General features: G+C 43.8%; 1 protein-coding gene and 1 long non-coding RNA gene across 3 annotated transcripts in view; one reads left to right on the forward strand and one right to left on the reverse strand.

Annotated features, from left to right (window-relative positions):
• Nucleotides 1–13,547, reverse strand: part of DKK2 (dickkopf WNT signaling pathway inhibitor 2) — a 47,791-nt gene extending 34,244 nt beyond the window's left edge. The window contains exon 1 of one of the 2 annotated variants that reach the window (XR_003260504.2): nucleotides 12,577–13,547. Coding sequence is in view for 1 of the 2 variants with exons in the window: in XM_026108718.2 (XP_025964503.2) it covers nucleotides 12,577–12,834 (258 nt within the window). In the remaining variant the exon portion in view is untranslated. The remainder of the gene's footprint in view (nucleotides 1–12,576) is intronic. The other variant, XM_026108718.2, reaches the window with a different exon arrangement.
• LOC112988340 (uncharacterized) overlaps nucleotides 1–15,447 on the forward strand; it is a 99,401-nt gene that overhangs the window by 73,724 nt on the left and 10,230 nt on the right. Inside the window, exon 8 of the long non-coding RNA XR_010388914.1 lies at nucleotides 3,112–10,584. This is a non-coding gene — a long non-coding RNA (uncharacterized LOC112988340). The remainder of the gene's footprint in view (nucleotides 1–3,111; nucleotides 10,585–15,447) is intronic.

Genomic DNA, 15,447 nt, shown 5'->3' on the forward strand with positions numbered 1-15,447 from the left:
GGAAAAGACTCATTAAAGAGCAACGTTACAGCTCAGCTTGCAACATCTCTGCATCCTTGTCCAGTTTTATACTGGAGAAAATTACATTATTTTAAGAAAAGGGTTATTCTGGATGGAGGCTGAAATCAGTACAAAAGGGCCAGATGAGCTGTATCTGGTACAATAAATACAGATACATTACAGATCTTTCACATCATTAAATCATTATTGAGGAATAATGCAGATTATTCCGATTAAAGCTTTCATGTAATAATAACAAACTATTTCAATGACCAAGTTCTGATTATTTTACATAGGTGATGAAAGACAAGAGCGAGGGAGCCTCAGCCTGGTGATTTCCTTTTAGCTGAAATTCCCTCCTGCCTGGAAAAGGCAATGACCCAGATCCCTAAAGGCATGCAGAACTGAATTCCCACGGAAATCCCTCAGTAGAGTTGGGACAAAATTTTCAAGGCTATTTAGGCACCTATCTGTACAAGTAATTGGGGCATAACCTTTGAGATGGCTTTCTGCGCAGAAGTGCACTTCGCCTCTTGGATAAGACAGGCCATGAGAGAGCACCTTTTGCAGAGTAAGGAAGCCAAGTGTGGCGCTTCTGGGCTGTGTGAGCTTGTGTCTGAGGCCACATTTCTTTGGTGTATCTGCTGGGAAACAGCACTGGAGGGAAGTGAGTTACATCACTTCAATGGGTGCTAAATTGTCACCATTAAGGACGTTCCCCTCAGTGGACCCGAAAGCTATTCCTGAATAACCGAAAATATCATCGTGTAGCTATTACAGAACATAACCTGTTGTGTCACGTTTCCCCCATCCTTGACCCATCAGTTCTGACTCTTTAACCATGAAATAGGTTACAGTGCACTGCATACCTGTTTGTACAATGTACATACTGACTTCTGTTTATCTAAGACCTTTACGCCAGTTAAGACTGTTATTTTACTCTTCCTCTGTTTGTTCCCATCCAAGGGGGATTTTGCAGGTAACTCATTGAGACAACAGCCCGACAGCAGATCCCTCAGTGTCCAGTGGTATCTTGGCTAGCCTGGCCTGTCTCTGGTACATGTCTGTTCTGAAGAACGAAGGATTTGCACAGTACTAATCCCTGTTACACAGACAATCTGCAGCCCACTTGCTGTTCCTTTTTGGCTTTATTTTTAACAGGGCCTTAAAACATATTTTTCCTTAAAATGACAACATTCTTTTCTGCCCTCTTTGTTCGTGGGGCTTTGTGCGCTCATAAACAGTTTGAGAGTTCCCTTCGCACCTGCGATGCACATGTGTGCCTGGAAGACTCTCTTATCTGTCTTTCGCTGATAACTTAGGAGGACAGTGTTTATGAAAAGGCACCATCCTTGCAACTGGGATAAACAAAACCAAACCCGAATCCAAGATCGATAGTTGTGATACAAAGGCCAGCATGTCTGGGGAAGGAGGGAACCCGAACCACTAAGCTCATTAGAAAGTGACCTGCCCAGAGATTGTGGGGTCTCTCTTAATTTTACACTCTGATATTTAAACTCTCCATAACCTGAATTCATTGAAATGCACCAGTAACAGAAATCCCCGCTTGCATTTCAAATAAACATCTACTGCTTGGACACCTCTCCCCAGGAAAGTTCTTAAACGTTTTGCAGATATTTATTAATGAAGCCATCCAAAATCCTTGGCAAGCAGAGGGGCAAATATATCCTTCCCATAAGAATAATGCATAAGAAAAAAAGCAGAGAAAAAGGCACCTAAAGCTTTGACTTTCAAACTCATTCTTCTAACTGCCAGGGAACTGTTTCCCCTTCACCACTTCAGCACATTGTTTCTGCTACACTTTTGAGTGAAATCCAAAGATAAAGAACACTCTTGTGCTTTTTGGCACCAACAAAAATGGTAATTTTGTCTTTTCATTTATCATTTATGCCTGTCTCTACTGCTTATGTCTAAGTAATGCTTTGACCAAGATTTTCATATGCACATAGACAATTAAACATGAAGGCTGAGAAAGCCCAACTTCCTATATCTAACATCCCTACAAAATTTTGCACTACCTAGCACATGTTATACATTCATGCAATACCACTGATTAGAAGCTCATATTCCCCATGTAGCAGAAGATACTCTTTCCCATTCCTTCTTCTCCTTCCCTCTACAATTATTGCCGCTTCTGTAGAGAAACGAAGGGACAGTGTCTTCCTTATCCCTCATGCTGGCCTCAAAGTGAGACTTCAGAGGCTGGGGGAGGGAAAGCCGACCTGTGACACCTTATCAAATTGCAAATCTTGCTCAAAGATGCATGGCAGCACCCTGGATCATCCCAAGCTTTTGCTCCATCCTTCCTTGTGCTTCCCCAACTCTGTGTTGCTTATCTGGAAAACTGTACCAAAAAAGCTTCCCAATTAACATACTCTGCTCTATGCTAAAGCTATGTTGCTCCTCAAAAGCAACTTGTTCAGAAAATACCCACCAAGAGACTTGTTTATACAGCAAGGAGTGGAATGACATACATTAAACTTCCCCATAGTGACTTCTTTTCTGGAAAGATTGCATTGTTTCCTCCTGCTGTTGGGTTATACTGTGCTCCTCAGGCAGTCCCACCAAAATCAACAAGTCCCCAAGGAAGGAAAGCCCTCAGTCAATACAGCAGAGTAGTTTGGAAGCAGTAAGGTTTGCTTGGTCTTTCAGCACTGGTACAAAATCTTAGAGAGATTTCCTTCTGCACAGAAAGCTCAATCATCTGCTTAGACAATGCCACAAACTACAATTTGATACTTAATAAATTGTCACAAAGCTCTAACACAAGTATTTACTTGGTCACTTATCCTTTTAGCGATAGAAAACAATTGAGACTGAAGTTCAGTTGCAATTTGTTGCAGCTGCTGTGCCAAGGACCCCCTTGGAAAGTAATTTCTAGAGGATTCTTGTTAAAAAGCCGTTTCCTTGGCATGCGGTGGAGGTGGGGGGTGTCTGGAAGATAGCAGCAGGGACCAAAACCAAGCACAGAAGTTTACGAGCATTTCCTGAAGAGCATTTTAAAAGCCCTGTACAAAAACGTTTTATCCAGCTCAGCAGTTTAGCCCTTCAACCAAAGTTTAAACCTAACTTTTGATAATTTTTCCTCAGTGAGCACACTGCCCCTAAGAAGACACGTGAGGCAACATCAGCGTGGGGTTCCCCATGGGGAGTGTCTGGAGAAAGGCTGACAACCTGCTGGTTTTCCTGGCCCTTCCACTGCTTCCAGTATTTCCACTGTTCAGGAGTGACTGACACTCTCTCTCCCTGCCATAGGAGCTGGTTGAATTTTTTTCTTATGAGTAATACACAATTGCAAATTAAGCTTTGCTGGATTCTGTTAATGCACAGTAACCGAGGGTCTAGAAGAACAATTTTCAATCTCGCTGGCCAATCCCATTATGTTTACCTCACTAATTAGGGCATGTGATTGGTTATATAAGTCATATGGTATCATTATTACTACCTGAGTGGATGATGAACTCAAATGTAAGAATGACAAGTCTGGTAAAACTTTCAGACTGCTAAATACATGAAACATCTGTGGTGCAGGATGTCTTCGCATTTACATGATGGCTTCCATCATCCCAGAGAGTTAATAAAATGATCCCCCCTGAAGAGAAGTATAATGATGCCAGGCTGTTTATCTCTAAACATTCATGAATTTATCATCAGATAACACACCAGCCGTGCCACCTTCTCCAGCCTGCCAGAGGGTCCCCCTGTTCTCTGAGCCGAACACAGGAGAGAGGCCAGCTTCCCTCCTTCCATTATTATTATTATTATCCCCTCATGTTACTCACCATAGGCGCTCTGCTCTCCTTGTGAATGCAGTATGTCAGCTACCTAATCACAGTTTGCAACACTTCCTTCAGTAAAGAATATCCTTGTCCTCTCTACCTCTGAGAGAGGAAATAGCCATTTTTGGAGATTTCTCTCCAAATGGCAATTCGCATGCTTGTCTGCTCATATGGCTACCCATTAGATAGGGATGGGAACTCTCTCACTTGACTTCTACTGGTGAAGAAGAAAACCTTCAAAACTAAGTTTTCATTCCTTGTTAGGAACAAACCAAAAGCCTCTATTTAACCATTTACACCCTCATGCAGGAAAGACGTGAGAAAAGAATGAATTCTCACACTTCTCTCATCTTTCGCACCTCCATGGAAAACACTGGAGTTGTCCGAGGCACCTTCCATTTGTGGTCTCCTCTTCCCCCTGCCCCCAAGAATGACAGGGGAAACAATGTACAAAAAGGAAGAAAGATTCTCCATCTGCTCCTCATCCTACCGAAGAGCAGAAGTAGGAGGCTCACAGCTCAGTCTCTGTATCTTGGATAACCTAAGGCCCCAACACAGAGAGACCCTTTCATGTCCAACCTTTCCTTTCTTAAGATAAGAAACACGAGGACCTCCTGAGCAAGTTCACGATGAACTGGACAGGAGCAGGCTCTGCTCTCTAGTTCTCAAGACAGAAGAGGCGAAACGAAGAAACATGGCAAGTCCTGCCCAGTCTGTGCTACCCTGCCAGGTCAGGCCAACAGAAACTTCGCAGAGCCATTTCTGACCCAGCTGCTGCTGAAGACACAATGGAGAGACAAGAGGTCTCCCGAGCCCAACCCTCCTAACGCCATCTCTTGTTTGCAACTCCATGTGGCAATAGACAGAAATTTTTCTCCTTTTAAACATATGCTCTGTAAAATCTCACCTTGAACAGAGGTCATATAAGCAAAAAGCACTTTTTGCGTTATACTCCACATCAACGCAGACCTGGTAAGCAGCTCAAAGAAAGCCTTCAGACATGCCAGTACATCTAGTGTCAAGAGAGGGTGGTAGAAACAGTTCTCATTACAGCTTGCAGCATTTGGAAGCCCAAATCCTCTTTTTAGCAGTGACTTCAGAAACAGCCTAAGTTAGCTGAGATGGGACTTAAGCTTTAAATGAGGACAGGACCTAGATTTCTATGACTCCCTCTAAGTTGACAGGAATACTTGCCACTGGCCACCCAGAGCACTGTGCCTGTACTCTGGGGAACACTAGTTTTGCTGTAAACAGCAACAAAAAAAAACACAAGTCATGGTGGTACATCTGTCACTGCCATTTTTTTTTTTTTTTGGCACAGCCTAAATTGTTCTGACACTTTTGAAAACATATTGAATTAACTTAACCACAGTTGGATTATGTTTAGCATTTTGCATTTCTGTTAGTGTTATTTACATACAATTTTTCCTCTCCCCCCCCTTCCAGAGACCTTGTTTTATGGCAGATTACCTAGCTTTAGGATCTTTGCAGGCTGTCCTGAACAGGTACACCATTTTGCGTAGGAGAACATGGTAAAAGAAACGATTCTGGACACTGCCCTGCTCTGTGAAAAAAATAAGGGAGTTTTTTCCCCATAAGATGCATTACTTTCAGTGATGAGATTCCAAGTATAAAGGCTTCCTGCTGCAAGGTAAACATATTTGGTTTGCAGTTCCATTTAAAAGATCTCCGCTTTAGACATTTAAGACTTGCAGGGAAGAGATCACACTGACAGCAAGTCGCTGTGAGCTGCCAAAATGCACAGAACTGAACCCTGCCCTCTCCTTCATTGGACTGGTGAGTATCCTTTTAAAAGCATGCACAGCCTGCTTCACGCTTACATGATGCACAGGGAATGAGGCAGAGGGCTTGCAGAGTGAAGCAACACCTCATTCTCAAGCATGTGCACAGCAGTCCACCTTCGCTTGCTGCTAGAAATGCTAAGAGAGGGCCATTTGCACTGCATATGTGCAACATGCAAGTCTCCAAGATTCATTACTGTGCATATGAAAATTCAATCATATCAAAGCTTAGGTTTTAAGAGAGTCCCAAGGGGCTGAACCTTGTGCTTATGCACTTTGAGGGGAAAGAATGAACAACTCTCAAGCTTTTTTTCTTTTTTTGTAGCATTGCCCTAGTCTTTACTTATAGTAAGAATAAAATATTTGCTACATGAATAAGCTCCATGTTCCTACTACATGTTTATATCCATTCAGTTCTGTATCAAAAGTTCTGTTTCTGTGTGGACACAAGTTTATAAATTGGAAATAAGGTCAATCCCAAGAAAACTGTAACGAAGATGAACAAACCAATTATTTTACCTGAAAACTGCTCTTCTTTGGTCATTTGGTATGACTGCATATATCCATTCATACTCTCTGTTTCTCTAAGGTATAACGTACAGACATCCCATTCCATCTATAACATGACATTATGTAGCTCATTCTGGAGCAGAGATTTTTGCAATAAACTTGAAGTCCCACAAATTCATCTGTTTTCATATTTCATTGTAATTTGAAAATTGCTTTGATTTCATGAAATTTTACATGAAAATAAATCTGCACTTCAGTCAAAAAGAGCAAAGTGATATTGAAGGAAAGTAGCAGTTGGGGGACACACATGATCTTTTTTGATGAAGTACAGGACGTGCAATGAAGAGATGAATATTCATGTTATCCAATAAAGGCTTTCCCAGCCAAAATTCATGTAAAAGCAAGCAAACAAAACCTTTTGAGGTTCTTGGCTTTTATGCAGGCCTTTCACATCCATGGATGTGAAGCTCTTAGAAGCTGGTTTCAGCCTAAAGGTACATAGCACTGAAAAAATGAGGAGTTCCAAAGCATTATCCTACGTTCTTAAAAATAATAATAATAATAAAAAAATCTAAATATGCATGGTGCTTTACTGATGGAACAAAAGCAGACAGTCAGTTGCTGTTCCCCTTTCCCCGTAGCGTTATGCACACCTACGCATCCTCACACCAGGAGTGTCTCATGGCTGGAGCACAGCTACGGCGATGAAGCTCCGGGCAGCCCTGGCCGGGCGTGTGGAGCGGCCACGTGCGGGCAGCAGCCGAGCGGAGGTGGCCGCGCTGGGCCTTGCCCATCGCACCGCAATTCCTGGACAGTTGCCACTGCTGCGCGTGTGTGGGGGGAGCACGAGCTCAGCAGGGACTTCTGCAGCAAGTCCAGGCAGGAAGAGGAGGTCTCTGCTTTTAAGGTATTATCCAAATCATCATTTTTATGTACATATAAAAACTTGTCTGGATATACTGTAAAAAGGCCCAGATACGCAAAACCCAAAGAGCAAAGGAACTCATGAAAAATGAAAAACAAAACAAAACAAAAACCCAAAAAACAAAACGCAGGAAGCTTTATGGGACTCCTCCTTTGCAGAATTAAATTCCTCCTGAACTGCATTTCCAGGGTGAGGCTTTTTTAAGTACAGCTCTAAAAGGACCGAGGCTTAACTGGCAAACTGTGAGATATGAAATGCTTGCAAGATACATCTGGTGTTGAGATAATTAAACTCAAAATTAAACCTGTGCTATATTTGCATCTGCAAAGCATCAGTTAATCAAACATAATGAGTTAATCAGACCCCTTTTCTGAGGGCAAAATAGTAACGTGCTTCACCGTGCTTTGTGTTTTCCATAGACGCCGCTGTCAGACTTCCCAGGCAGAAACCAACTCTCCCTGAGCATTTGCACAGCCAGCAGCGCATTAGAGGCCTGGAAATTTTCTAGGCACTGTTGCAACATTAATAGGAAATAATCATGGTAAAACCATTTTATAGGAGCTTTTGCTCTGTATTAAGAAGTCAAATAATAGCAATAATTAAGGGGGACACCACGCAAGACCCAGGGAAGGCGATAACACTCTGTGTCCCATTTTTGCAACCATGAGACAGGCTGCTTAGCTATTTAGCAAGACTGCTGCCAGTAAACCAGCGTGTCTCCCACATTCCTAACAGCAAACAACAAGAGCAAAGAACACATCCTCTGGTGGCCTCTGCAGATTTAGCAATTCCGTTTTGCTTTTTTTCTTAAAAATGCTGTTGCTGGATATAGTTTCTAGGTATTGTAATTAAATTATTTTTAATCTGGTGGAGAAATAATTTATACTGTCTTGGTTGCTAGCTATTTGAGATATTGTGGTTGCATTTTTGGTGTCTTTGGTACATTTTATTGTAACATTCTCAGGGCACTGCAGTCAATTACTACACATCATGCTGTTTTACTTGCTACAAAGCATCATCCAAGTATTTTCTAGCAAGTCCTTGTGGGTATCTGCGTCCTGTTCGAGAAACACATGCATGTCCATGCGCTGATAGGTAGGAGATCTGTGCCAACTCAGCCATTTTGATTAATGCTTTTTCGGTTTGGTTCCTATGGGCATAAACCTTCTAGCTCAAGGCGCGATAAAGTTAAAAAACGCATTTTTAAAAGTAAACCAAATGCGTTTGAAAACAAAGACTTAGCTGATGTCTGCCTGTCATGACTTCCCAGCGTTGTAATTTTTCCCAGCTTTTCACTCCTCTCTCCTTTTCCATTGCTCATTATCTCCTATTCACCCACGCAGCCGTGCGGATCCCCTCTCTCCCAGCCGTCCCAGTTCCTCCTGTCATCGTGGCTACCTCCCCATGGCGGCTGGAGGGGAAGTGGGAGGGACGGTCCCCGTGGGAAGCACAGACCCAACCAGCTACTCAGCAGTGAAAGAAAAGAGAAACAGGACTCGCTGGGTGAAAAGAGTCGAAAGAACGGCGTTTAGCCAGGATATAGGAAGGGTAGAAGAGAAGAAGTCCCACGGATTAAAGAAGGGAAAAGGCTGGAAATAAGTTTTGGTAGGTCTCAAGCTACCAGATCATTAAAGGCAATTGAGGAAGAGGTGACCCCAGCGCTGAGGAAGGGGACATGCTTCAGGGGAGAGAGAGGACTAAAATCCAGAGGCAAGGAAAGGAAAAAGATAGTGAAGTGAGTCAGAAATACTACACACCATCAAATGGAAAACGGTGGAAGGGCCACGACTTCCAATCACAGTTAAAATATGTGGGATTTTCCCTTTGCCATTGAGTCCCTATAGGTGAGAGAGAAGACCTTGTCCCAGCAGAGTGGAAGCAGTATCCGACACACAGAAAATTCATCATTGTTGCTCATCTGGCATTCTTCATTTATGACTCTATTCACTCTATTTTATTTATTTAGAGAGCTGATAAACCTGTAACAAGATCCTAGAGAAGGCAGAGTACTGAGGTATTAGCTGCTCCTTGAAGCCATTCCTCCAAAACAAGATTTTAAGGGAAGGTGATGGCAGCTAGTCTATAGCACCAACCCATGCTCTAACAGGCACTGTATGGTCCTATTTTTGAGCAATTTTCACCTCAGAAGATGCATGACTTCACTGAAAGCCTTGGGCTACAAACGATTGCTAAGCCTGATCCTGCTATTTCCTTTTGTGGGATGATGTAGGTAAGCAGACGCTGCAGAATCAGCCCCTTAAAGATAAAGGGAGGAACACGTCTCTCCGTACATCTGCCTATTTTTTCCCCTGTGGAAATGCTGTGATTCTTTGTGAAAATGGCAAAACATTAACAGTTTGTGGAAAGTGGAAACGGGAGTGACCGTGAAAGCACAGCTAGAATCTCACTGATTTAGCACATCAGTGCTGCTCATTCTCTGCTGATCCAAGGCAGTAAAGGGAATAAGAACAGAAAATAAATAATATTCCTCAGAAAGACATAAAAACGTAAGTCTTACTCAAATTCACATTTACCCTGGCTGTCCCTCCAGCAAGCTGGATCAGCTTGCTCTGCTCATATGAATATTTTCATTAATTTGAACTGGAACTTTGCCTGACAAAGGAGCGCAGGATCTTCCGTTTCTGGGCAGAAGCACTGTAACTACCAGCTGAAATATATCAACACTCCAGATAAGCCTTGAACTGCTGTATCTGTTGATTTATTGCTGATTAAAGACTTCCAAGTTGCTCCTAGTCCTGGTAATTTACACAACTGAAAATGTTATGTTAATGTATTTAGGAAACATTCGGAAAGCATGTTAGTCTACCAGACAAAATGAGTAAATAAGTTGCCGGCTAACGGCCCTTTCATCGGTCTTGGGGAGAGTCCTCTGATTTCCACTGCGTACATCAGCAGAGCGCTGAATGCACACCTTAGAGCTGTCATAACAGCAACATTCTATTAATTTTCCTTTAAGCTGCATGTCCTTGGTTCTTAATAAAAATAGTTCCTATCTGTAAATAAGACACTAAACTTGGCATTTAATAATACAAAAAAAAAAGGTATTCCCATTTTTCACACATTATAAATCACATGAAGGCAAAAGATCATTTTAGAAAGAAAAGCATAGGTAGCTCTATTCTTATAACAAACGACATACAAGACTTCAACGCAAAATCCTATAACCCCAACAAGCAAGTACTAATCTAATAAGAGCATAGCTTAAAAAAAATTGTTAAAATGTCACGTCTTAACCAGTTGAGGTGTGACCCTCACTGTTAAAAAATGGAGCGGCTTACCAACCCTTCAACTAGAATATCACCAAAGAGAAAGCATCATCAAAAGAGTAACTCGTTTTTTTCTTCTTTTTACTGCAGTTCTGTGTTAACTGTCTTGCTTCAAGGTGACAGTCAAATCTACATCTACAATCCCTGGGTGCAAATGTGAGATATTTTCACGGGCTACATTGGCATGAGGCTGACTGACAAGTGGGGATGGAGCTGCAGCGAGGGAGGGCGAAATCGGCCCCAAAAGCCACTGACAGGAGGTGAGGTTCGCTCCTCGGGCGCAAAAGTCACCGATTCTCCCAGGGGCTTTCGCTTGAGGAAGGGGGGTAAAAAGAGGCTCCCACGGGTGGAATTGTACGACATGGTACAAGCAGAGCGTCTCAAAGCCTGTGACAGCTCTTCTACCATGTGAATACTAGCAGTGCGATCTCTGACTTGAAGCACACCTTGTACGTTCGTACCAGTCACGGAGGAGTCCACTGCACGTAGTCCAGATTGGCAAGAAAGCGGCAAATCTTTCAAATGCAATTCGTGGGCAGTGCAACTTCCTTTCCAGGAACTAGGTGAATTATGATTGATCGTTTTCAACGTTTTATTTAATACACACTGAAGCGATATAGATGTTGTACACAGGGTAAGGTGGCAACAGTTCCTCACAGGACAAGTATAATACAGCATGACAGGGGCTGGACAATGCACAACCCCGCAAGGACCTGTGCTGAAACTCATGAGACTGAGGTAACACACAGTGGGAAAACGGGTACTACACTCTAGCTTTTTGTGGCTATATGGAAAACAAAAAAAAAACCTAAGAACGTATGAGAAAGCATAGCGTGCTCCTGTATTTCCTCAAGGTGATTTAGCATAGTAATTATTACAATGTGTACTAGGAAGGAGCACAGTACTTCAGAAATATGAAACTTTGCCACAGCATCCGTTACTAAACTTTGCTCAGAGGTAAGGAGAGGCAAGCAAATTCTGGATGAATTATAAAACAATTGAGTGGCAAGGGAGAGAAAGCTTGGAGGAGTTTAAAACCAAATTTCTCACACGCAAAACCCAAAACTACCACCATCGTTATTATGCATGCACACAAAACCAAATGATAATATCCAATTAGTAAAAGGCTAACGTGAAACGCTCTAGTGAATTCAGTGCATTGCTTGAATTTGCAGCTTCTTCGCTGCTTTAAGGAAAATCTAGGCAATGCCTTTAGGCATTCACTATTTTTTTGCCATTTTAGTGCTGAATGTTGGCAGCTCCCTTGCTGCTGCACTGTCTGTTGCTTATGAAAAGCAGCTATATTTGGAGGTACTAATAGTGCCCCATAATATAAAACCTGTATTTTCTGATGAAATTAGAATATACCTCTTTCAACACCATAATGCGCAGCATTCACACCAAGTTGAGACTTGATAGGGAAGCAGAAGACTGATGTCTTCAAATACTGGTTTATAGTTTACCTCAAAAATAGTTGAAAGAAGAACATTTTCTTCAGACCCCCAAGAATTCAAGCAGAATAAAAGGGAAAGGCGGCTGCATAATTCACAAGCAAGTTAGGGTCTTGTTTTCATAAGGTTTCTATAACCTTATCTTTCTTACTTCCACTCCAACTTTCTTCCCACATATCGAAGACTGTTATTCTCTGCTTATCTCAACTGGACACAATCAAGCAAAACTTCCACAACCACAAGAGCGTACACTGGACAAGAAACCTGGAATTTATTTTCTGTCATATTAATCAGATGAAAATGCCCTAAACTATACCACTGGGACAGCAAGCCTTTTCTTTCTCACCATTACTCTTTCACAGAGGAAGATATCAAAGAAGGGCTTTCTAGGTGTGATTTTTAAAAGCAAACTTGTTTTACCACTGCAAACAGTCTGCATTTTAGGCTCAAATTTTCCTTGCCTATTCAAATTCAATTGACTTAGTATCCGAAGAGTTAACAAGCAATTTCTTCCTTTATTTCCAGCAGTCCTTTGAAGGATTCCAAGGGCAAATGCTAAAGATCTTTTTCTTAGATTACTATTTCTTTTATCAATTATTAATCCTACAGAGAAAAACAGAACTTCCACTTGCCCAGCTCTTAATTCCTGTTTTACCATGATATTGTTCCAGACAACCCTGAAGAAGTAAATTTATTTAATTAATAAAGAAACGTTTTCAAAAGAACAGGAGAAGGGGACTAGCAATTAACTGCATATAGCAACAGATGGACAGACACTCATGCAATTAAGTGATGTCCTACCTCTCCTTGCCGGTGATAGTGCTTTGGAGGTTTTCCCATCTGTTCTAGCATTTTGCCCTTCTTACTGCTAGCAAGCGTTAGTCCCTGGTGGATGCCTGCAGATCTGTTGGTTGCCTGAGTTGGAGCCTCCCCCATCAGGGTGGACTTGATGGAGTTCACCTTGGAGCTGGAGCTGTCTAGCTGGGAGCTCTCCACGATCAGGACCGCGGCTAGTAAGAGGAGACAGCAGGAGCACTTATTCCACATCAGCACGATCATCTCCCCTCCCCCCAAAAGGATTATCTCTCTTTTTCTTTTCTTTTTTTTTTTAAAGCAAAGAAAACAAAAGAGCAAAAAAAAAGATTTTAAAAAAATCTCCCAAAGTTGTTAATAAAGCAATGGGTTTCAATGCCACACACTCAAGGAACTGCTGTTCTGAGAGACAGAGGGGGGAAAAAAAAATCCCCTAGGAAAAAAATTGTGTCAAGTCTATAGGCACTGAGCAACTATCGGGTCTGTGAAGTGATGGCTTTTTCCTCCAGGTTCTTGAGAAGTCCAGGAAATTCTTTAGTAACTGAGAGCAATGAACTACGAGGCAACTGCACCCAGGGCAGCTCCCCAGCAGCGCGGTCACCCAGCACGTTTGCTTAAGCTTCGGAGGAAGAGCGAGCGAGTTGCTTCCCCCCACTCCTCCTCTCGCGCCGCACAAGCCAGCAGAGAGGAAACTCAAACCAGATCCAATCCAAGCAGCACTGGTAAAAGCTGGGCTTAGTTTTCTTTCACTCACTCTCTCCCCCTCTTTACTTTTTATTCCCCTCCTCCTTTTTCTTTCTTTTGCCTCAGCCTCTGCAGCCAGCGGGGGCGAGGGCGCCCGTCCCCTCCTCCTGCAGTGCGGCCGCTGCTGGGCGAGGGGCCGCGGGCATCCGGCAGCGGTGCCGCAGGGCAGGGCGAGTCCCGGCTGGGCACCCCGGCCTGGCTGGCGGGGCAACGAGCGGACCCCCGCGTGGCCTCCTGCGCTGCCCCGCGCGCTCCCGCCGGCACACGGGGGGCTCTGGCGGTCTCTCGCTGCTCCCGTCTCTTGCTGCCCCCGGTATTTTATAGCCTCCCGCCGCGGGTCTCCCTTCCCTCCGCCCCCCGCTCGGAGGAGTGACACGCCGCGGACAACGCTCGCCTCCTCCATCCCCTCCACGCTGCTCCCACCGCGCCGGGGGCCGCGCTCCCCTCCCGCCTCGCCGCGGAGGCGGCCGCTGGAGCCCCTCTCCCGGGGGAGCACACCTCGGCCCGCACAGCCGCTCTGCTGTCCCGCCTGGAGGTAGCAGTGAGGTCTGGCCAGAGGGGGACGGGTCCCACCAGGCTTTCTGCACAGGCTCCCCGGACTCCCCTGCCCGAGTAAAGCACACATCAAAGCGCGCCAGCTCCCCAAAATACCGGCAAGTACAAAATACGCCAGCCCTGCAACGCTGCCAAAGCAGGGAGCTGGCATGCTGCTCCTGCCACATCTTATGTCCAAGCCAGCAAACTCCATTGCCTAAATACACCCAGCCACTAAAGGTGCACTTCAGTATTGCTAAATACGGCATGTCTCGATGCCACAGCGACACTAACAACTCTAGCGATTTACTTTGCATTTATCGTCTCAGCTTCTCTGGCATGTGATACATCCAGGTGCTGCCAGGTACGCCATAAGCTCTAAAGCAGGCACGTCTGCCCGCCACAGCACCAAACCAGGCTGCTTTGAGAAACAGGGACGGGGTGTAAAATTGGCAGGATTTGGCTATAGCCATCTCTCAGCTTTTTCCCGGTACCTGCGAAAGAGAGCACCCTGGGGCAATCGGGTACTGTAGCGGAGTAGCTACAACCCCTCTCTTTCCCTTGGGTGAGTGAAAGGAGGGGTGGAGGGAACAAAAAACACTGAGAGGAGCAGCTCTCTTGCTATCTCATATATTCATACACAAACAATAACATACCTGGGAACAGTAATGAGAATTTTCATGTCTTCTCCCTCTCCTGATGGACTGCTCCTCCTGCAAGCTATCAGTCCTTTTCACGTCTATCTCTGTAAATGGCAGAGGGGGTTAAAAAAAAAAAAAGCATAATTGCAATTTCCTTTCCCTTCTTACTTTTCAATTAGCAGTTGCGTGAGAGGAAGCTGCTAAGGCACAAGCACCGGGGGGAGGCGTGGAGCACCCTTTTTGGGGGGTCGGTGGCCACCCATGCTCCTGCTCTCTGTGAGCAGAAGCCTGCGCCCCCGGGAGGGACAGGGGATCTCCGCAGGGGCACGCCGTGTGCTGTGCTGCTTCGGGGCGATTTTTAAAATATTGTCCATCACGCGTTTGCTATCACTGTGCCCTATTTCGGTGTTCGTATTAAACAAAAAAGAGCCTCTTCTAAAGAATAGATTAATTCTATCTTTTTCCGCAGCTCAAACCTGAGGTCTGTTTGTAGGGACTTAACCCCATCTCACAGGGGAGAATTTTTTTTAGCATCTGTCTTATCTAATGATCTCTTTTCCTTAGGAGATTTTTATTACTGATTTTAGGAGATTTTATTACTGATTTGATAAAAAGACAAATCAGACTGCAAGACTGGATTTTAAACTGTTCTAGCATGGCATTTACTGTGACTCAAGCTTCAGATGAGCTTACACTTCATGGTTTTAAAGTTGAAAACAATTTTATTTGTACTTGAGTTCAGAAAATTAGGTGCAGAATTAAAATTTCACTTTTCCCCCTTACTCTGCTTTGCAAGGAGTAAGAAATGAAAACAAACTTAAATAAAATACTACTGTTCGCTTTCTTCGCACCATTTGCTTTCTCCATCTTTATGTAGCCTTGAGTAAATTAGAATCACTGTTCTGCCTTCATCTCTGGTAATTTCTGAAGACATCTGTAA

This window comes from Dromaius novaehollandiae, chromosome 4, assembly GCF_036370855.1.
Source record: "Dromaius novaehollandiae isolate bDroNov1 chromosome 4, bDroNov1.hap1, whole genome shotgun sequence".
Classification (NCBI taxonomy): Eukaryota; Metazoa; Chordata; class Aves; order Casuariiformes; family Dromaiidae; genus Dromaius; species Dromaius novaehollandiae.